General features: G+C 32.6%; 1 protein-coding gene across 1 annotated transcript; it reads right to left on the bottom strand.

The window, feature by feature from the left end:
• Positions 1-3703: 3703 nt before the first annotated feature.
• LOC124363392 (probable pectin lyase A) lies at positions 3704-8938 on the bottom strand. The gene is made up of 2 exons (XM_046818645.1): positions 8858-8938; positions 3704-5561 (listed from the first exon to the last, which is right to left on the bottom strand). The coding sequence occupies exon 2, from the start codon at positions 5542-5544 to the stop codon at positions 4378-4380; it is 1167 nt and encodes a 388-aa protein (XP_046674601.1). The 5' UTR covers positions 5545-5561; positions 8858-8938; the 3' UTR covers positions 3704-4377.
• Positions 8939-16741: the final 7803 nt, after the last annotated feature.

The following is a 16741-nucleotide window of genomic DNA, read 5'->3' as shown; positions in this document are numbered from 1 at the left end:
ATAGTTGGCAGACTAGTAAGACACGTTAACAGGTGTACCTCCTTCTGTTTGTTGCTCTGCTACAATAAATACTCATCACAGTATTCAGTGCCTTCTCATCATTGAAGGAGTTTTCGCAAACCAAGAACATCATGAGTTTGAGGGAAAATTCTGTATATATTAGTTTGCATTCTTCATCTTAGATCACGTAACTATAAAAGTCTTATACCATTGAAGTGAGTGTTGATAAACATAACAATTTTTATATTAAAAAAATAGTTTTAAACATAAACGCCATATTATAAAGGTTTTAAGACAAAAAACCTGCGCAATGAAATTTAAATCAGCTTTCTTTACATGCATGGTAGAATATAGTTTAAGACACATAACATCTACCGATTACGGTATTACCATGAGGAATATTCGTCTTCCAAACCCTCCCCAATCTCTCCTTTCTTCTCTTCCTGTCTACTCTTCCTCGCCCCACTCAACGACGTGAGGGGTTCTAATCAACAGCTGCTGTTCATGTTCGCTGTGGAGACATCAACAGTCAACAGATGATGAGCCGTAATTGAGAATATCTGCCTGTGGCCTGCAACAGGTCAGTTGTGAAGGTGAAGCTGAAATAAAATCAAAAGAATATTTTTGACCGATTAGTTACATTGAATATCAGAGTACTAATAAAGAGCATATTCCTCACAGAGGCTGTTCATCTGCGTGTGGAGAGGCGCTCCAACTATATTGATGTATGATCCTCCTTTATCAATAAATAATTAAATTACTTGTCGATACTTATACTTAAATAATTGAATTATTAATAATTTAATAATTATTACTAAGATAATGATAATAATATATACTATAATTATTATTATTGTGTTTAAAATAAAACTGCTAAATAAATTTATATAAATATAGGTTTTATTGAACTTTGAAGTCTGATGTCTCACAAAACGTAAACAATAGTTAAGTTATTGGTGAGATCATTATTCATTGTTTACTATATTATTTAAAAAAACACATAAAAACTATTAGATAATTCTTCCCACCACAGAATGTCACATAGTGGTTAAGGTAATTTGGTCTTTGACGACAACGTAGAGGGCGAGAGACAACTGGAGTTGGTTTAGATGTGACCCATGATTTACTGTGTGGTCCAGGATTTTCATCGGATCTTTAAGTTCTTCGCCCGAGTCATTTGATAGTTCAAGTGAAACTTGTTGGTCTTGTTGAGGAGAACCTAGTTTCTCCAACCTCTAGCACTTGGTATTCAAATTCACCCCTTATCGACACGGTTTTTCTTTCCATCTGGGAGTCTGAGATGGGCATAACCAGGATTATCTGTATTAATTACCTTTTATTAAGGTAACCCTAATACCTACAAAACATTGGCTTCTTTTCTGTACAAACTCGAAATTGCATTATTGTGCGGCGAATTTCTTCCAGTGAAAAAGGTAAGTTTTTCATTCTAATCCAATAATAGAATTTGGTAACACCTGCATGTCACAGGCCCCTGTGAATTTCAGCTAAATTTGATCTACCAGTTATGGATCCACAGAATCTTGACTTTGTATCTACAACCATATTTTCCTTCGCCGGACGGAAAACAGTGTCATATTTAAAGCAAGATAATTCCAAATTCCACCGCTGCAATCTTTTAATTTCTTCCTTTTCCAAATCTCTTGTTGTCAAACAAAAAGGAAACTGATTTTTGATTGTTAAATGAGATGGAATAGCCGAGCGTCTGAGTTAATCGAATATCAGTTAAATCAGTGTCTGTAATAATCTGAGCAGAGTTAATTCATCGTGACATTCTGATTTCAGTTAAACGAGTGTCTGAGTTAATTGGATCTCAGTTAAATCAGTGTCTGTAATAATCTGAGCTGAGTTAATTCATCGTGACATTCTGATTTCAGTTAAACGAGTGTCTGAGTTAATCGGAACTCAGTTAAATCAGTGTCGTAATAATCTAAGCTGAGTTAATTCATCGTGACATTCTGATTTCAGTTAAACGAGTGTCTGAGTTAATTGGAACTCAGTTAAATCAGTGTCTGTAATAACCTGAGCTGAGTTAATTCATCGTGACATTCTGATATCAGTTAAACAAGTGTCTGAGTTAATCGGATCTCAGTTAAATCAGTGTATGTAATAATCTGAGCTAAGGTAATTCATTGTGACATTCTAAAATCAGTTAACCGAGTGTCTGAGTTAATCGGATCTCAGTTAAATCAGTGTATGTAATAATCTGAGCTAAGTTAATTCATTGTGACATTCTAATATCAGTTAACCGAGTGTCTGAGTTAATCGGATCTCAGTTAAATCAGTGTCTGTAATAATCTGAGCTAAGTTAATTCATCGTGACATTCTGATATCAGTTAAACAAGTGTCTGAGTTAATCGGATCTCAGTTAAATCAGTGTATGTAATAATCTGAGCTAAGTTAATTCATTGTGACATTCTAAAATCAGTTAACCGAGTGTCTGAGTTAATCGGATCTCAGTTAAATCAGTGTATGTAATAATCTGAGCTAAGTTAATTCATTGTGACATTCTGATATCAGTTAACCGAGTGTCTGAGTTAATCGGATCTCAGTTAAATCAGTGTCTGTAATAATCTGAGCTAAGTTAATTCATTGTGACATTCTAAAATCAGTTAACCGAGTGTCTGAGTTAATCGGATCTCAGTTAAATCAGTGTATGTAATAATCTGAGCTAAGTTAATTCATTGTGACATTCTGATATCAGTTAACCGAGTGTCTGAGTTAATCGGATCTCAGTTAAATCAGTGTCTGTAATAATCTGAGCTAAGTTAATTCATCGTGACATTCTGATATCAGTTAAACGAGTGTCTGAGTTAATCGGATCTCAGTTAAATCAGTGTATGTAATAATCTGAACTGAATTAATTCATTGTGACATTCTGATTTCAGTTAAATATTTTACGTTGCATGTATGATAATCTAAGCTCTCACAGGCTCTCATGTCAAGTTATTTGAGTTTAGTTACCCTACAATCTTTTATGAACTAAGCTCAGTTCATTTCAGCGTATTTAAGTGTGGGATTCAGAAATGAGATAAATCTAAGATTAAAAAGATTTTGATTATATCTTGTAAGTAATTAATTGTAAGTAATTTGTTATAAGTACTATCTAAAGATCCTTTGAATTGTAAATCAGCTATAATTATTGTATTGCTAGTGATACCTGTATGGGCCTAGGAAAAATATTTTATAGATTTTCCAATGGCCATCACGGTAATTCCACAATTGTTTCTTCTTAGTAACCTAACACTAGCCCTAAATTAAATGCACCAATGTAGAGGTAAGAATATAAATAAATATGGAATACATCTCTGGCTAATTAATTATTAAAAATACTCTATGGTAATATTATGTGGTCTGAGAGGATTCAATTTGGGTATCATATTCACCAGTTGGTTCATGAGTCTAAAATAATTAATCTGTCTTATGTGAATGTTTTATTCAGAGTTTAAAAAAGTCTAGGATCAGTTAATATACAATATACAGCTTTGGTTGATCGGATTGCAACTTCACCAAAAGTATTTAGGATTAAAATAAAATACATTACGCAGTAGTTTTCATATTTTTCTTATATCTTCATATATGTGAGATACTGACTCTAGTAGATATATCTACCTAAGCTACAGTAGATTGTTCTAAATGAAAAGAACACTAAACATTTTCTAAGGAAAGAATGATAAAAACAAGGTTGTATTATTTATTCTGTTTAATATAGACAACAAACATTGTTGTTTGCTTTATTCTTAGTTACTAATTCCAATCATATACTATGTAAACAGCTTCCAAGTTTGAAATATCACTGCGGAAAAAGATTCTCTGCCAAATAATGAAACTTGTGGAAATCATATGTATGGTTGTTCTTTGTATCAGTTTATACTATATAGATTATGTTATATATTTAATGCCATAACTTGGTGTTTTGGCCTAATAATTAATAGCCACATTATAATTAGATTCTTGGTATTTTGGTAATTCAATAAATACTAAACTTTGAGGAAATGTTATATAATTTTTCTTTGAGTTTGATTAGGCAGGTTGATTTGATTACTCTGTTTGTTACTTGGGGTCGAGAAATGTGTATGAAGCAAGTCACGTTAACCTTCTAGTCGAATAATACATCTTTGCAGATAAAGGTATATTTAAAAAATATAAACCTTTATAAAACCGTCATAGGCAGAACGATATGAAGTTAAAGTAAAGTAACCATATGATGAGAATATTAATATGACCTCACAAAATATTTGGATGTAACATTTGGCTGGACATTATCACGAGGTAGTTTTTGTCTTTATACTACATTAAGGTAAGTTTTGTACTGTTGTATAAAATCTAAATATAACTTATTAACTACCTTGAATATGTTCATTTAATATTCTGCTTGACATGAGATGGTAAATTTATTAACTTCGTCATATGTGCCTTCATGACGATTGGCTTAGCCAGATCGTCCTTGTAGGGCTTGAAGTCCTGCAGTACAGTGAGGGAGTTGACAGGCTTGGCTCCTCCACTGTTAACAACGGTATTGAGCAGGCATCGCCTCCCCAGGTAACTCTCACACTGGAGCTGGTCAGCTCTGTTCTGCGGCATGTAGATGTTCCCCTTGTTGGCATGGACGATCTCCTTGACGTTGACAAATACATTGCCCTCTACCAGGACGCTGGAGCGTGTGTCGTCTAGGTCAATCAGTCCTGTGTTCTTGACGTCATAGAAAGTGTTCTGCAGCATGTGGAGGAGAATTTTAGAGTCCTTGCAAGCCACGAGGTGAGGGCCTCTGCCTGAGGTGTTAAAGATGACGTTGTTCCTCAGAGCAATCCTGTCGTATTCGCCCAAGAACAGCCACAGCCAGTAGTGTGAACCATCGCAGCACGCAGAATTGGGTGTGTTTCCGTCAAATATATTGTTAGTCATTAAGACACCCGTATTATTTCCAAAATGAGTCACCACCATCTGTCGCCCAATGTTTTTAATGCGGTTCCCATCCAACAAAACATTCTCCACATTTATCAGATCAATTGCGTCTCCTCCCCAGATGACCTGAGGATTTATATCAGTGATATTTAAATTACGAATTTCCACATCGTGGGAATTTCTCAATTTCAGCCCTTTGCCAATCAGACCTCCACCGTTTTCTCCTACTATTATTTTATTAGAACCTACGTCAATGCCGCAACGACCCGCTTGACTGTACCTCACCCTTGTGGGTACCAGTCCATCACACTGGTTGTTTACATTGAGTTTCATTTGACCGTTCTTGAGACACTGTGCCGGCATCGTTCTATGGTAGCAACCCAGTTCTTCCTTCATACCCTCCGATCCGGTAAAGTCAAACACTTTGTTTATGATTATCTTTGCTGGCTTCGTATCAATACATATACCTTTCTCAAATCTTTCACAAAGGTAGTTCTTCACTTCGTCCAGAGTCTTTGGAACGTATGTGGGCAGGTTCTTGTGATGACGAGGTTTGAAAAATGCCTCCCCGCCAATTATGATAGCATACATCATGGTAATAAGTAGTGCGAGTTTCTTCATTGTAATCCCTTCCGTGCCTACAAATATACAAATAATATTATTTTTAACTAATATATAGTTATAATAAACATAATGCTCTTATAACAGCCGCTTAGTAACAGTAAAATGAAATAACAAAGAAAAGTAAGGAAGGCTTGGACTATCCAATTATTGTATGTAAACCTAACAGTTCTACTGGAGGTATAACTCTCCTAATAACGAAGATGTAGGCCATACTGTCACAGGTATACAAATGGAAATATGATATTGGCAAGGTATATTAGTTAAGAACAGCCATGCAGCATTTGGTATTTAATGGCGTTTATATACTGGAGCTAATTTGTCTTTACGCCACCAATACACGAACACTTATTATTTTTAGACAATAACAAATTTATGACAAATAACAAGCTTAGCTAAAGTGAACTATTAGAATATTTGTTTTATGCACATTAAATAGAAAAAAACAACATTTTCTTTTAGCCTGTAGTTTTGAATATCGTGGTTTCTTACAAAATAAAATTCCAACCAAACTTGTCCCAAATATATACATCAAAAGCTATTTCTTACTTAGTGTTTCTCTATTTTTTAAACAAAGTATCTACTGTTAATTATGTATTTGATGTACTTCGTTTAGTGTGTGCTCTCAGACATCACTAAAATAACTCCCTGAAGTGTTTCATTTGTTTAATTAAAATGTATATTTAATTTTCTTAGGTAAATTTAGTATCAAATGTACCTATGGTAGCAAAATTGGGTAAATTTAGTATCAAATGTAACCCGAAGATATTTATATTATTTAACCAATGAGATTTTCCGAAACTTATATGACTCATGTAACCATTTAAGATTATGATAGCCGTGTTAATGTTTTTATTCACGAAATTTTTGTTTTCATAGATTTGAAAATAAAAAAGGAAAACTGTATGTTTTCCTGCACATTTTAAGAGATACGTTTACTCACTCCATGTCCCAACGCAGTCACAGCAATTATATAAAGTACAGCTAGTACACGGCAGAAATATGAAAGAGACATTACAAGTTGAAATAATTAAAACTTCACGGTAACCAAATTCACAGTAATTCACCTTCCAAAATACTGATTTATACCGCATTAGATTTTCAAATATTTTTCCATGAATAATGGTTTATTTCATTTATTAGTTTCTTAATGTGATGCAATCGTTTTTTGAGTGAGTTAAGTTCTTATTATTTAAAAATCACAACTATTTTAGATCAATTCTTGAAAGCAAGAAAAAATAATTGTCATTACTCTACTAGAAGTTATAAGTTAAGAAATATTGTTCTCTCACCCAAATAAAAACGACTGAATGTATTGAAAAACTTAAGGAACTAATATACCCTAAACCGACAACGAAGTTGATACATATATTTTTATTATCGGATGACAAATAACAAAGTAATCGAATTCCTGTTATGGTATCACATTTAAGTAAATTTACACTAAATGTGTCGTTGTGTGAATAAAAGTGTATTTTCTCATATATTTCTTATTCTAGAAAAAAATTAAGTAACCAACAATCATGGTCATATTTTTAATTTATAACAAGTTTTATTTATGTTGAATTGTTTTACACAGTTCAACACACTATTCCTTAGGCCGGAATATTTGAAGAATTGAATAGTTTAAGCAGTATTCGGATACAGTCTGCACAGGGAAACTTAGATGTTAGTTATCACTCCAGCCGTTTAAAACTAATAACTATAAACAGTGTTCGCTGTGTATTACTCATCCCTCTGTTTCATTTTTCTTTCCTTAAATTCATAACTTACTAAGTGTGCTATGTATTGTAATTTATTTTACACAAATACTGTGTCTCACTAGCATATGACTTAGTAATATTGTTATAACGTAACTTATACAAAAAATAGTGGCATTTAAAACCTTACAGACAAATAAAAACACCAGACTAACTTTACTAAATCCGACAAAACAGCAAATAAATCCCAAGCAAAAATCGTGTAAAATTTTACTGCCTCCTCTATTAGGGATTGTACCGATTTGTTAAAATCGGATAAAAATCTACAAAACCCCATTTTTAGTTTTAAATAAGATATTTTTAGTTTATCTTGGTACATGTATATACCAAGATATATATATATTTATTTATGAAATCTCACTTTTTAAATTTTACTTAAAAATGAAAAAACCTTTGGACCATCTATATACTTATATTCGTTATGTTTTGAACCCGTATGTTTTTATTTTAATGTCAATTACAAATATTAGACAAGATTTAGTCGACTAAGCGTCTAAATAATACAAAATTAAATTAGCCGAATAATAAAAACTTACATTACAAAAGATCAACTAAACAATTTAGGTAATGTACACCAATTGGAAATAAATTTGAAAATGAATAATGAAGTACATAATTATGCAGACAACACTGAATTTATCTAAGTAATATAAGATGTTAATATAATAAATAATTTGAACGAAAGTATTAAGTTACAAAATGTTTTTCTTTCAATGTAATCCAACCTACTTTATACCAACCTCGTTTTTGACAGAAGTCTGCTTTTCACAGATTAATTTTTACAAAAATAAATAGAGTAAGTAACAGCTCTCAATAATGAGTTTAATCATATTGTTTACAAAAAGAAACCTTCAAAAGAAATTAATAGTAAAAAGTAAATTGTTTTGACCAGCAAAGAGAAACTGGAATGCATGAAATAAACGTATGTAGAAGCAGAATCCTAAAACCGTAATGAAATTTACTGACAAAAGATAAATTTATGCTAGAATCTGAAGAGCATATGGTAATTTTCGGTCTACTTGTATGAATCTGAAAACATTTTCAGTGCCAAATTTATCTATTGAAGTTTTCAGGTAATTTTGTTGCCAATATTGAGGTAGTGTGAGATCTCGTATACAGTGATTTCCCACATGTTAATAGCTTCCATTAGTAGGACTTTGATTGAAATCTAATGTAAAATGGCTACACTGATATTGTTGAGATTCTATTTGTTCTAAAATTGTGAATTTAAATCATTCCATCTCGTATTTTTCTAATTTACTTGGTTTATTTTTTTAATACTTCCCTTTAAGCAAACACATTCTTCCGTATGTTCTAACATAAGTTTTAAAGCGTGAGTAAGTTATCAAATATATAAGAGTGTTTATGTAACATTGTAATATTTTATATATAATTATGTAAGAGTAATATGTAAAAAGGCTTGTCCGAAAAAACATCAATCTTGGATTAAGATTGTACAGATATGTATATATCAAAGACAAAAGATCGAAATTCATTTTGTAAATCAAAGTCTTAATCTCACTAGCAACTTTTCTAAATTTTACTACACTTACACGTATCAAACGTTAAGATACTCCAAACCTGGCTCCTACTTAATAAACTGACTCGGGTTAATGAGTTTAAGAGGAAGCTTATCATTTTATTTTGACAGTTGTTCAAAGACAACCAGGTGGCCATTGACGTTGTTAAACATGTTAGAGTTGTTTATTTGACCTGCTTTGAACTGTTTTCTACATGTCAACGATATGGGATTGAAAGTTGTCCAAATGTGGAGACATTTCAAGCTCTTAGGTATGTACTGTAAACGTCACAGTGTAAACACGTTCTTGTAAAGTATACCATTTTGTCATGCTTAAACGGAAAAATTTCAAAAAGTTTTTAGATTTATTTTAATAACTATAATAAAATATTTAAAAGTTGTTTGGATGCGTATTAGTTACATCTTTACAGTGAAACATCCTATGACTAACAGTAAGTAGCGTAGTCCTAGTAAAGTAGTAGGTAGTATTCCTTGATTTTTAAAGAGCTTGATACGCTTTGCGTAACAGACGCACCAGAAGACATGATCAAACGTGCCGAAGAGATGGTGGAGCGCGACCTCCGAAGGACCTATTTCAACCGGGAAAATCCTGTCAGATAACAGTGATTGATTGTTCATTCTCTTCAGAGCAAAGATTTTTTTAGAAATCGGTTAGCCATCTATTTTGGGCGTGATCGTTTTGAGGATCCCTTTGATTTGCAAATGTAAAATTGAATGGATCGAATTCATTCGGCATTTTCAACTATATCCTTTTCTATTTCGTGAACACAGTCTAACTCATTTTTATTTCTCGAACTATTGCAAATCACTATCGCTTTTCAACAGTAACCATAGTCTAGAAAACCATAAATTATGTTCATTAACATTACACTGCACAGATACATAACATTACACTGAGGTGTAACCACACTCAGGTCTGGCACGCTACAAATAAATGCAAGTGTGCCTTTCAGTAACTTACTACTTACTTCCTCATAGAAATGAACAAAGTATTTTATAACCAAAAGGATGTAGTAAACAAAATTTAGTAGATTGTCTTTGTGCAGGCAGGTAAGTACAAACCGCAACAGTGAATGTCTCTATTTTAACATAACAAACAAAACAATTTTCTTCACAAAGAAGCAAAATACCCAAAATTGGCAAACAAATGCTATTACATTATTATTTTATGTGAGTTCATTTGAAACATCGTGTGATTATGTTCAAAGTTAAATATCGACATGACTCTGTGCCTCTGTAATGATATTTCATACAAGTATATACAGATCTTTACTTTACATCTATTTCTGTTTTTGTTAGAAGTTCTATTTCACAATATGGCCAAAAAACGCTCATTAGTTTGAGGTACGCAAGTTATTTTGATTTTGAGATTATATCAACGAGGACAAGACAAACCGGTCAAGCGGTTTGATGACAACGATAAATGTTCCTAATCTGGCATTGGTGGGATTTGGAAGGTCTTTTCAGCCGAGGCACATTTATTAGTTTTTCATGCAGTTTTCAAAGTGATTATTGTAGTTTTAGTTTCACCGATTGTGAAATGTGGGGAATTACTTGTGTAAACAGGAAAAACTCCCACCTGCATATCGACGTCAGCTGATGTGTTGCAAAAAATAAATGCATTAAAGTTTTTCTGCCGATAGCAATCGTCCTTAGCCTGCCAGTTTCCAGAGTTATGACATACTGACGGAGAGGTTTTGTAAGTGACAATGCCAAATATAATTTTTAGTCTTATGGGAATACTGATAGTATCGAAACCATAATACTCGAAGTTATCTAAATAAAAAATAAACACCTTGCGTCTTTAAAACAGACACAATATCAAGCAAGCTGTTTTCAATGAAACTTTTTGCTGCTCACTATATACAGCAGTGTGTGTGAAATAAGTTTTTCACACGATTCCACTGTGTACCACTCGAGCCTAATAAACTGCAAGTAGTTGTGGCTCAAACGGAACACAGTTCAAAATCAAACGTGATATACAATTGGAAAATAGTACTCGCAAAGATTCCCTACTATCATCCAAAGATAATAAGAGAAACCTTAGAAATAATCAAGGAAGAAAATAACTTCAACAAATAAGACAGCGTCAAATTATTGGAAACCAGGCAGCATAAAGAAGCCATATTCATCACAGTTTATCATATAGGTAGTGAATTGGTAAAGTTTCCGCCTGTCATAATATAGCTCCGGCCCTTTCAACTCTCATGTACAGGCGGATACTTTTATTGGCAGTTTCAGTTTAACATCATTTGACTGAAGTTTTTCCAGGGAGGCCGAAATATTTCAACGATTTAATTGTGTAAACAATGTTTCGACGCAATGTGAGTCGGAAAACTTAGATATTGGTATTACTTAAAACTATCACTTTTTTCCAAAGTTTTGTGGCTTCTCATCAGCGATAAACACAAATATAATTGAATATCCCAGTTTTTTTCTCAGCTAACCCTCGAATTATCGTAGGTAGGCTAACCCTATACTCGCTACCGCAGAACAAATTGTATTATCGTGAACCTTCTAGAAAACGAAACCAAACACTAAAATAGCTATTAGTCTAAGAAACCAATGGCACCCCCGACACTTATACTAATTGATTTTTTTAATTTCTTGATTATGTAATAATATTAATAAATACATTTGATGTGTTAATAATGTGTTTAAATTATGCGTTGTTGTTGTCATCAGCCACCATTTCGTTTCTATTGTAAAAATATTTTACAACTCCGAAATTAAAGATTTTAAGGTACACTATTTGAATATGTTTCCAACATTCACACGAATTGGGTGATATTTCTGACCCTTGTTGAAAAATGTAAACACTTTCGTGGAGTACAGTGTATATGTATGTACAAGAATATAAAGGCTACCTCTGGGTGCATAAGAGGTCGTCCGACTGTGATGAGGAACACCAATATTGTCTGCCCTGTGTATACTCGTATGTTAATAAAGACCCGATAGGACCTTCCTTAAATAGTGTCATTGTTTGTCTACCCTTATGTGCAATAGAAAGGTTCTAGAGACTTCAAACTTTGTTTATAGATTCCCTTTGGCCCTCAGGGTGGCGCGTATGTCAGTTTCCCCATAAATTGGGATATTTTGTTTCGATAGGTTAGTAACAATGTTAAGTTGCAAGCAACACGGAGTAAGTTCATTGTTGTCTGTTCCAATGACTAGTGTAAAGTAACGCTCTTTGCATCTGTTATTTGTTGTGTGTGTTTTTAAAACGTTTACAACCCAACAACGAGTTTTTACATCCTTTAGTTCTAGTGGGAGCATAATAAAAATACTGCTATAATTGAAGACTTTAGAGGTAAATATCCAGGTGTCTCGATACCCACTCGACAGTAGGCTATATGCGGAAGTTAAATATGAAATTTGAAAACACAGGATGCGTTTTAAATGCCCCGAAGTGTGGTCGTCCACGATCAATTTGCAATGAAGAAAACCTGCAGACAGTTGCTCAAGCTTTTGTAGCCAGTCCCGACAAATCGACTCGTAAGGCATCTGCTGAACTAGAAATATCAAGAACAAGCGTGCAAAGAATGTCAAAGCAATCAAAATTTAAGCCATACCGTCCACCTTTTACTTTGGAGCTTCACAAGGATGATTTCGATAGATTATTGGAATTCTGCAAGACAATAATTATTCGCGCAGAGGCTGATCCCAATTTCTTGCGATCAATTTTGTGATGTGGTTTTGAGTATGTTTCAAAATAAATAGACGCGTTAATTTACATAACTGCGTGTACTGGTCGGATGTAAATCCTCATAATGTAATCCAAGCAGAGAACTTAATGTGTCTGTTGTTATGGTATGGGGAGGTATTTCGAGTATTGCACTGATTGGTCCTTATTTTCTTCAAGGAAATGTTAACTCGGAAAGTTACTTAAGGTTAAGGCAAAGAAGTAGTAGTTCCCGAGCTCAGAAACAATCCTGTTTTCAATGTTCATTCGCTCATCTGGCAACAAGATGGCACCCTAGCACATTTCGGTATCCAAGTTCGAGATTTTTAAATAAAACATTTAATGAAAGGATTGTCGCCTTGGTGCAATCGATTGGCCTGCGCGCTCTTCAGACCTGACCTCATGTGATTTTTCACTGTAAGGTATTATAAAGGAGACTGTGTATGCTTCAAAATCGCAAAATCTTGACGAACTTAGAAACCTAATTATAAATGCATTTGAACTTGTTAATAACGATAAACCTTTATTGCTAAAAACTTGAGATTCTGTTCTTAGCCGTATGAACTGTATACAAAAATGAATGGTTGTTTTTTTATAGCTGTTTTTGGTCGACAATTCGAACAATTGCTATAACATTGTATGGTAACATGTAATTAATTGCATATATTAATTTTGTGTTCTTGCCTAAAAGTGTTTTATTCAATTAACCTATAACGCCTTTAAATTTCTCTTCTGGGGAAACTGACATATGTGCCACCCTGTATTGATTTTGGGGTCAAAGGGCTCCAAAATTACCCTTACAGATTGATAAAAACTTATATTTTGCCGTGTTCTTTGGTACTAACGTAGGAAAAGATTTCTTGTTTTCGTATAATACGTATTAATAAGCCACTTCCATACAAAACCGTATCATTACAAATAAAAACTGTAATTACCAAACACATTTTTCAATGTTTAAAACCTCTGTTTTGTATCTAGGCTTACAAATTATTTAATATCTATCTAATGTACAATATTTAAATGAATTTCCTCTCCAGATCTCCTGGACGTGTAGTAGAAATATTTAATACAAGAAGCTGATTACACGTTTGAAAATTGAGTGGCCAAACCACATGAGTGAAATAAATATATTTTTATTAATGCAATTTCCAAGAACATTTATTTTAAGCTTACGACTCAGACACGACTTCAGGAATGACGCCTTCCGTTTGTTTAACTTTAATAACAATAAGAATAAATGCTGCCATCTCATTGTGGAAGGCGCGTAGTACAATGCGTATGACTCTAGAAGAGCCTCTTTTATAGTTTCATGCTGAACATTGTGTTCAAGTAAGTGTCAAGTTCATAATAGCCGTAACTCATAATGTTGCACTGTACTCCCCGCCAACCTAAACGAGGTATACACTACTTTATCTACGGCTAGGCTGTACAGAAGTATTCACAAAGCTATCTACGTAAAGCTGTAAACTTAATGTAGAGTTCTTCTAGACTTTTGCTGATTTACTAACGTTAACTATAGTTGTTTCTGTGGTAAGCATTGATGTACATACCGCAGGCTGTAATTAAGATATGTGTGGAAAGTGGAAAGTTGAAGATCATAACAAAATAATTATTGAGTAATAATATTATACAAACCATAAAGTTTGTCTACGCTCTTGGATCCCTAAAATATTATACTCATACAGCAATTCTCTTCCTATAGCAGGTTATAATTTCCTTAAATCTAAAAAAAATAAAAAAAACTGTTTTTATTCCATAATTGTATTAATTTGTATAAGAGTGTTCAAATATTTCTGTAATTTGTTTTGATTTAAAATGCTTAGTATAACAGCAGTTTATATGTAAATAAATAAATTAATATTTTGTTATTTTGTTACTATAAATTACTTCAAATTATTAAATAACTTTAAGTACACCGTTACAAAAACATTTAGATTTTATTTATGAATCAAACATTCCGTGTATTTGTTTGAATAGCTCTCACGATTTCAGTAACACTTGAACTATTTTATATCAATGGAGAGGAACTTCAAAGTCGAAGTTCATAGTTTTCTTAGTGAAAGAATTTGTAATGTAATAATGTCATATGATATTTTTAAAGTGGAATGAATCATATATTGTGCATTATGTACCCATTTTACAGTGTTGTGAATAGGTTTTATATGTTGTTTGATAACTGATTAATTAATAAAGTATCATCCACCAAAAGAAGTTTGCTCATTTCTTTGCGATCCAAAAGGATAACTAAATCAATTAACAAAAAGCCGTTCAGCCAACACCCCCTGTCCTTCCCACACCACACTGTTCATGATTAAGAGGACCAGAAGTTGAGCGAAAGTGTAAGTAATTCTTATTTTTGGTATATAGTAGTAAATAATAATAATTATTTCAGGTTTTGAATTTTCTAGTTCAAATTAATTATATTTCCAACGCAAAATGGGAGTTTGCTATTTTGCCCCGAGAAACTACAATAAATAGACCTATAGTATAATTTTTAATGAGGTTGGATTCAAAACAACTAAAATCGACATCAAGAATGCTGACACCATTGTAATTTACTACGTTCTTAGTATTTTTAGATAGTAAGTTAGATAGTCTTTTATATCTACTACTTAATGTTTGCTAAAAATGTACAGTTAAAAGTACATTAATAATGGCACTATATACGAGTTTCTTTCTTTATAAACTGAAGAATATTTTTTAATATTTAGAGTAGGAACTAGTATATTAATTAAAAAGTATAATCCCACGAACATTCATCTAGGATAGTTCTTGTTAACTGCTTCAAAGGGAGTCTTCGAAGTCAAATTCTGACAATCTTGTGTTTTAGGACATTTTCTAACATATATTTTTAAGGCAGAGTACCTAATCACTGAAACCTAAAAACGGCGTGAGAACTAATGGTTACTTCTTAGAGAATGTACACACTATAAATGTAAACAAATTGAAAATAGTGGTTAAATTAATTAAACATATAATTTTGTTGTCATAAAACAATGTTTTGATTACATTTGAAAGGCTCTTTCAATTGATATTTTAGACCTTAAGAGACCTAGAAGGGATTTTTCATTATTTTAAAGACCAGTGGGGCGTAGCCCAGAGGGATTTTCGAAGTAAGAATATGAGTATATTCATGCCAGGGACTGATAGAATGTTTATGTACAATCGATTGAATAGTTTACGCGTGAAAGCAAAACCAACAAACAAAGGTACACTTGCATTTATTATTAGAATATAGATATTTAAAATGTATTTTTTGTTAATTAAACTACTGAAACACACTACCTGTACACAGTCTAACATACTGGTAACTTTAACATGAAACAATATTGCAATAATTAATATTATAAGTTGCGTTTTATTCTACCCAAAAATCCCACGGATGCTAGTAAGAGCCTGTGAAGTATTTGTAAAAACATTATCATGATGACTTCTTCGATAATAAGATTAATATTATGCAAAATCTTGAACTAATGCTAAATGTAAAATGCTACTTGGTCCACAGTATAGACTAAAATACACAAGCAAAAGTTACTTTAAAGTTTACGTCTTAATTTGATGCTGAAAACATGATTGCTGTTTGAACTGAGTTACTGCAGTCAACACTACAGTGTGCCAATGACCCGGCCAGGGCTGTATCTACTCATGGAAATACGGGTGTCTCCTAGCTTTACTGGCTTGTGAGTAAAAGAAGTCATGTCTCACTAGTAAGACCTTTATTAGGAGATAAAGGTGTACACACTCGAGATACATTAATATTAGAATTACACAAATAAGAAAAAAGCTTAAAATATTTACAGGAATATAATGTATTCCTGTCAATATTTTAAGCATATATATATTTGTTTATTGATATATTGTATAGGCTAAGTGACTAAGAGAGTAAATAAGGTATTCATGCGATCACTGTAATGCAAAGAATAATTTCATTGAAGGAGGAGCTCTTCTTATTGGAAAACACTATTTTCTATTATTTGATAAAAGAAAAGTCACAATTATCCAATAATTTGTTAAATTAAAAGTAAAATAAATATATATTAATATTTGTATAAGAGTTTGGGTCAAAAAGAATTTACTTATTTTTTAAAGGAAGGGTGAATTTTGAATTGGTCCAAAATCATTGTTTAATATTTTATATTTATGTTTTTTATGTCTAATGTTCTTCATGTTTATGGACTTGCTTTAATAATGTGAAGTTTTTAAAGGTGTGATTTG

The sequence above is a fragment of the Homalodisca vitripennis genome, chromosome 1 (assembly GCF_021130785.1).
Source record: "Homalodisca vitripennis isolate AUS2020 chromosome 1, UT_GWSS_2.1, whole genome shotgun sequence".
Classification (NCBI taxonomy): domain Eukaryota; kingdom Metazoa; phylum Arthropoda; class Insecta; order Hemiptera; family Cicadellidae; genus Homalodisca; species Homalodisca vitripennis.
The sequence above is the reverse complement of the archived record's forward strand: the minus strand, read 5'-3'. Positions and strand labels throughout refer to the sequence as shown.

Excerpts from the sequence above, each read along its gene's own strand:
- LOC124363392 (XM_046818645.1), bottom strand. The coding sequence starts at position 5,544 with ATGAAGAAACTCGCACTACTTATTACCATGATGTATGCTATCATAATT.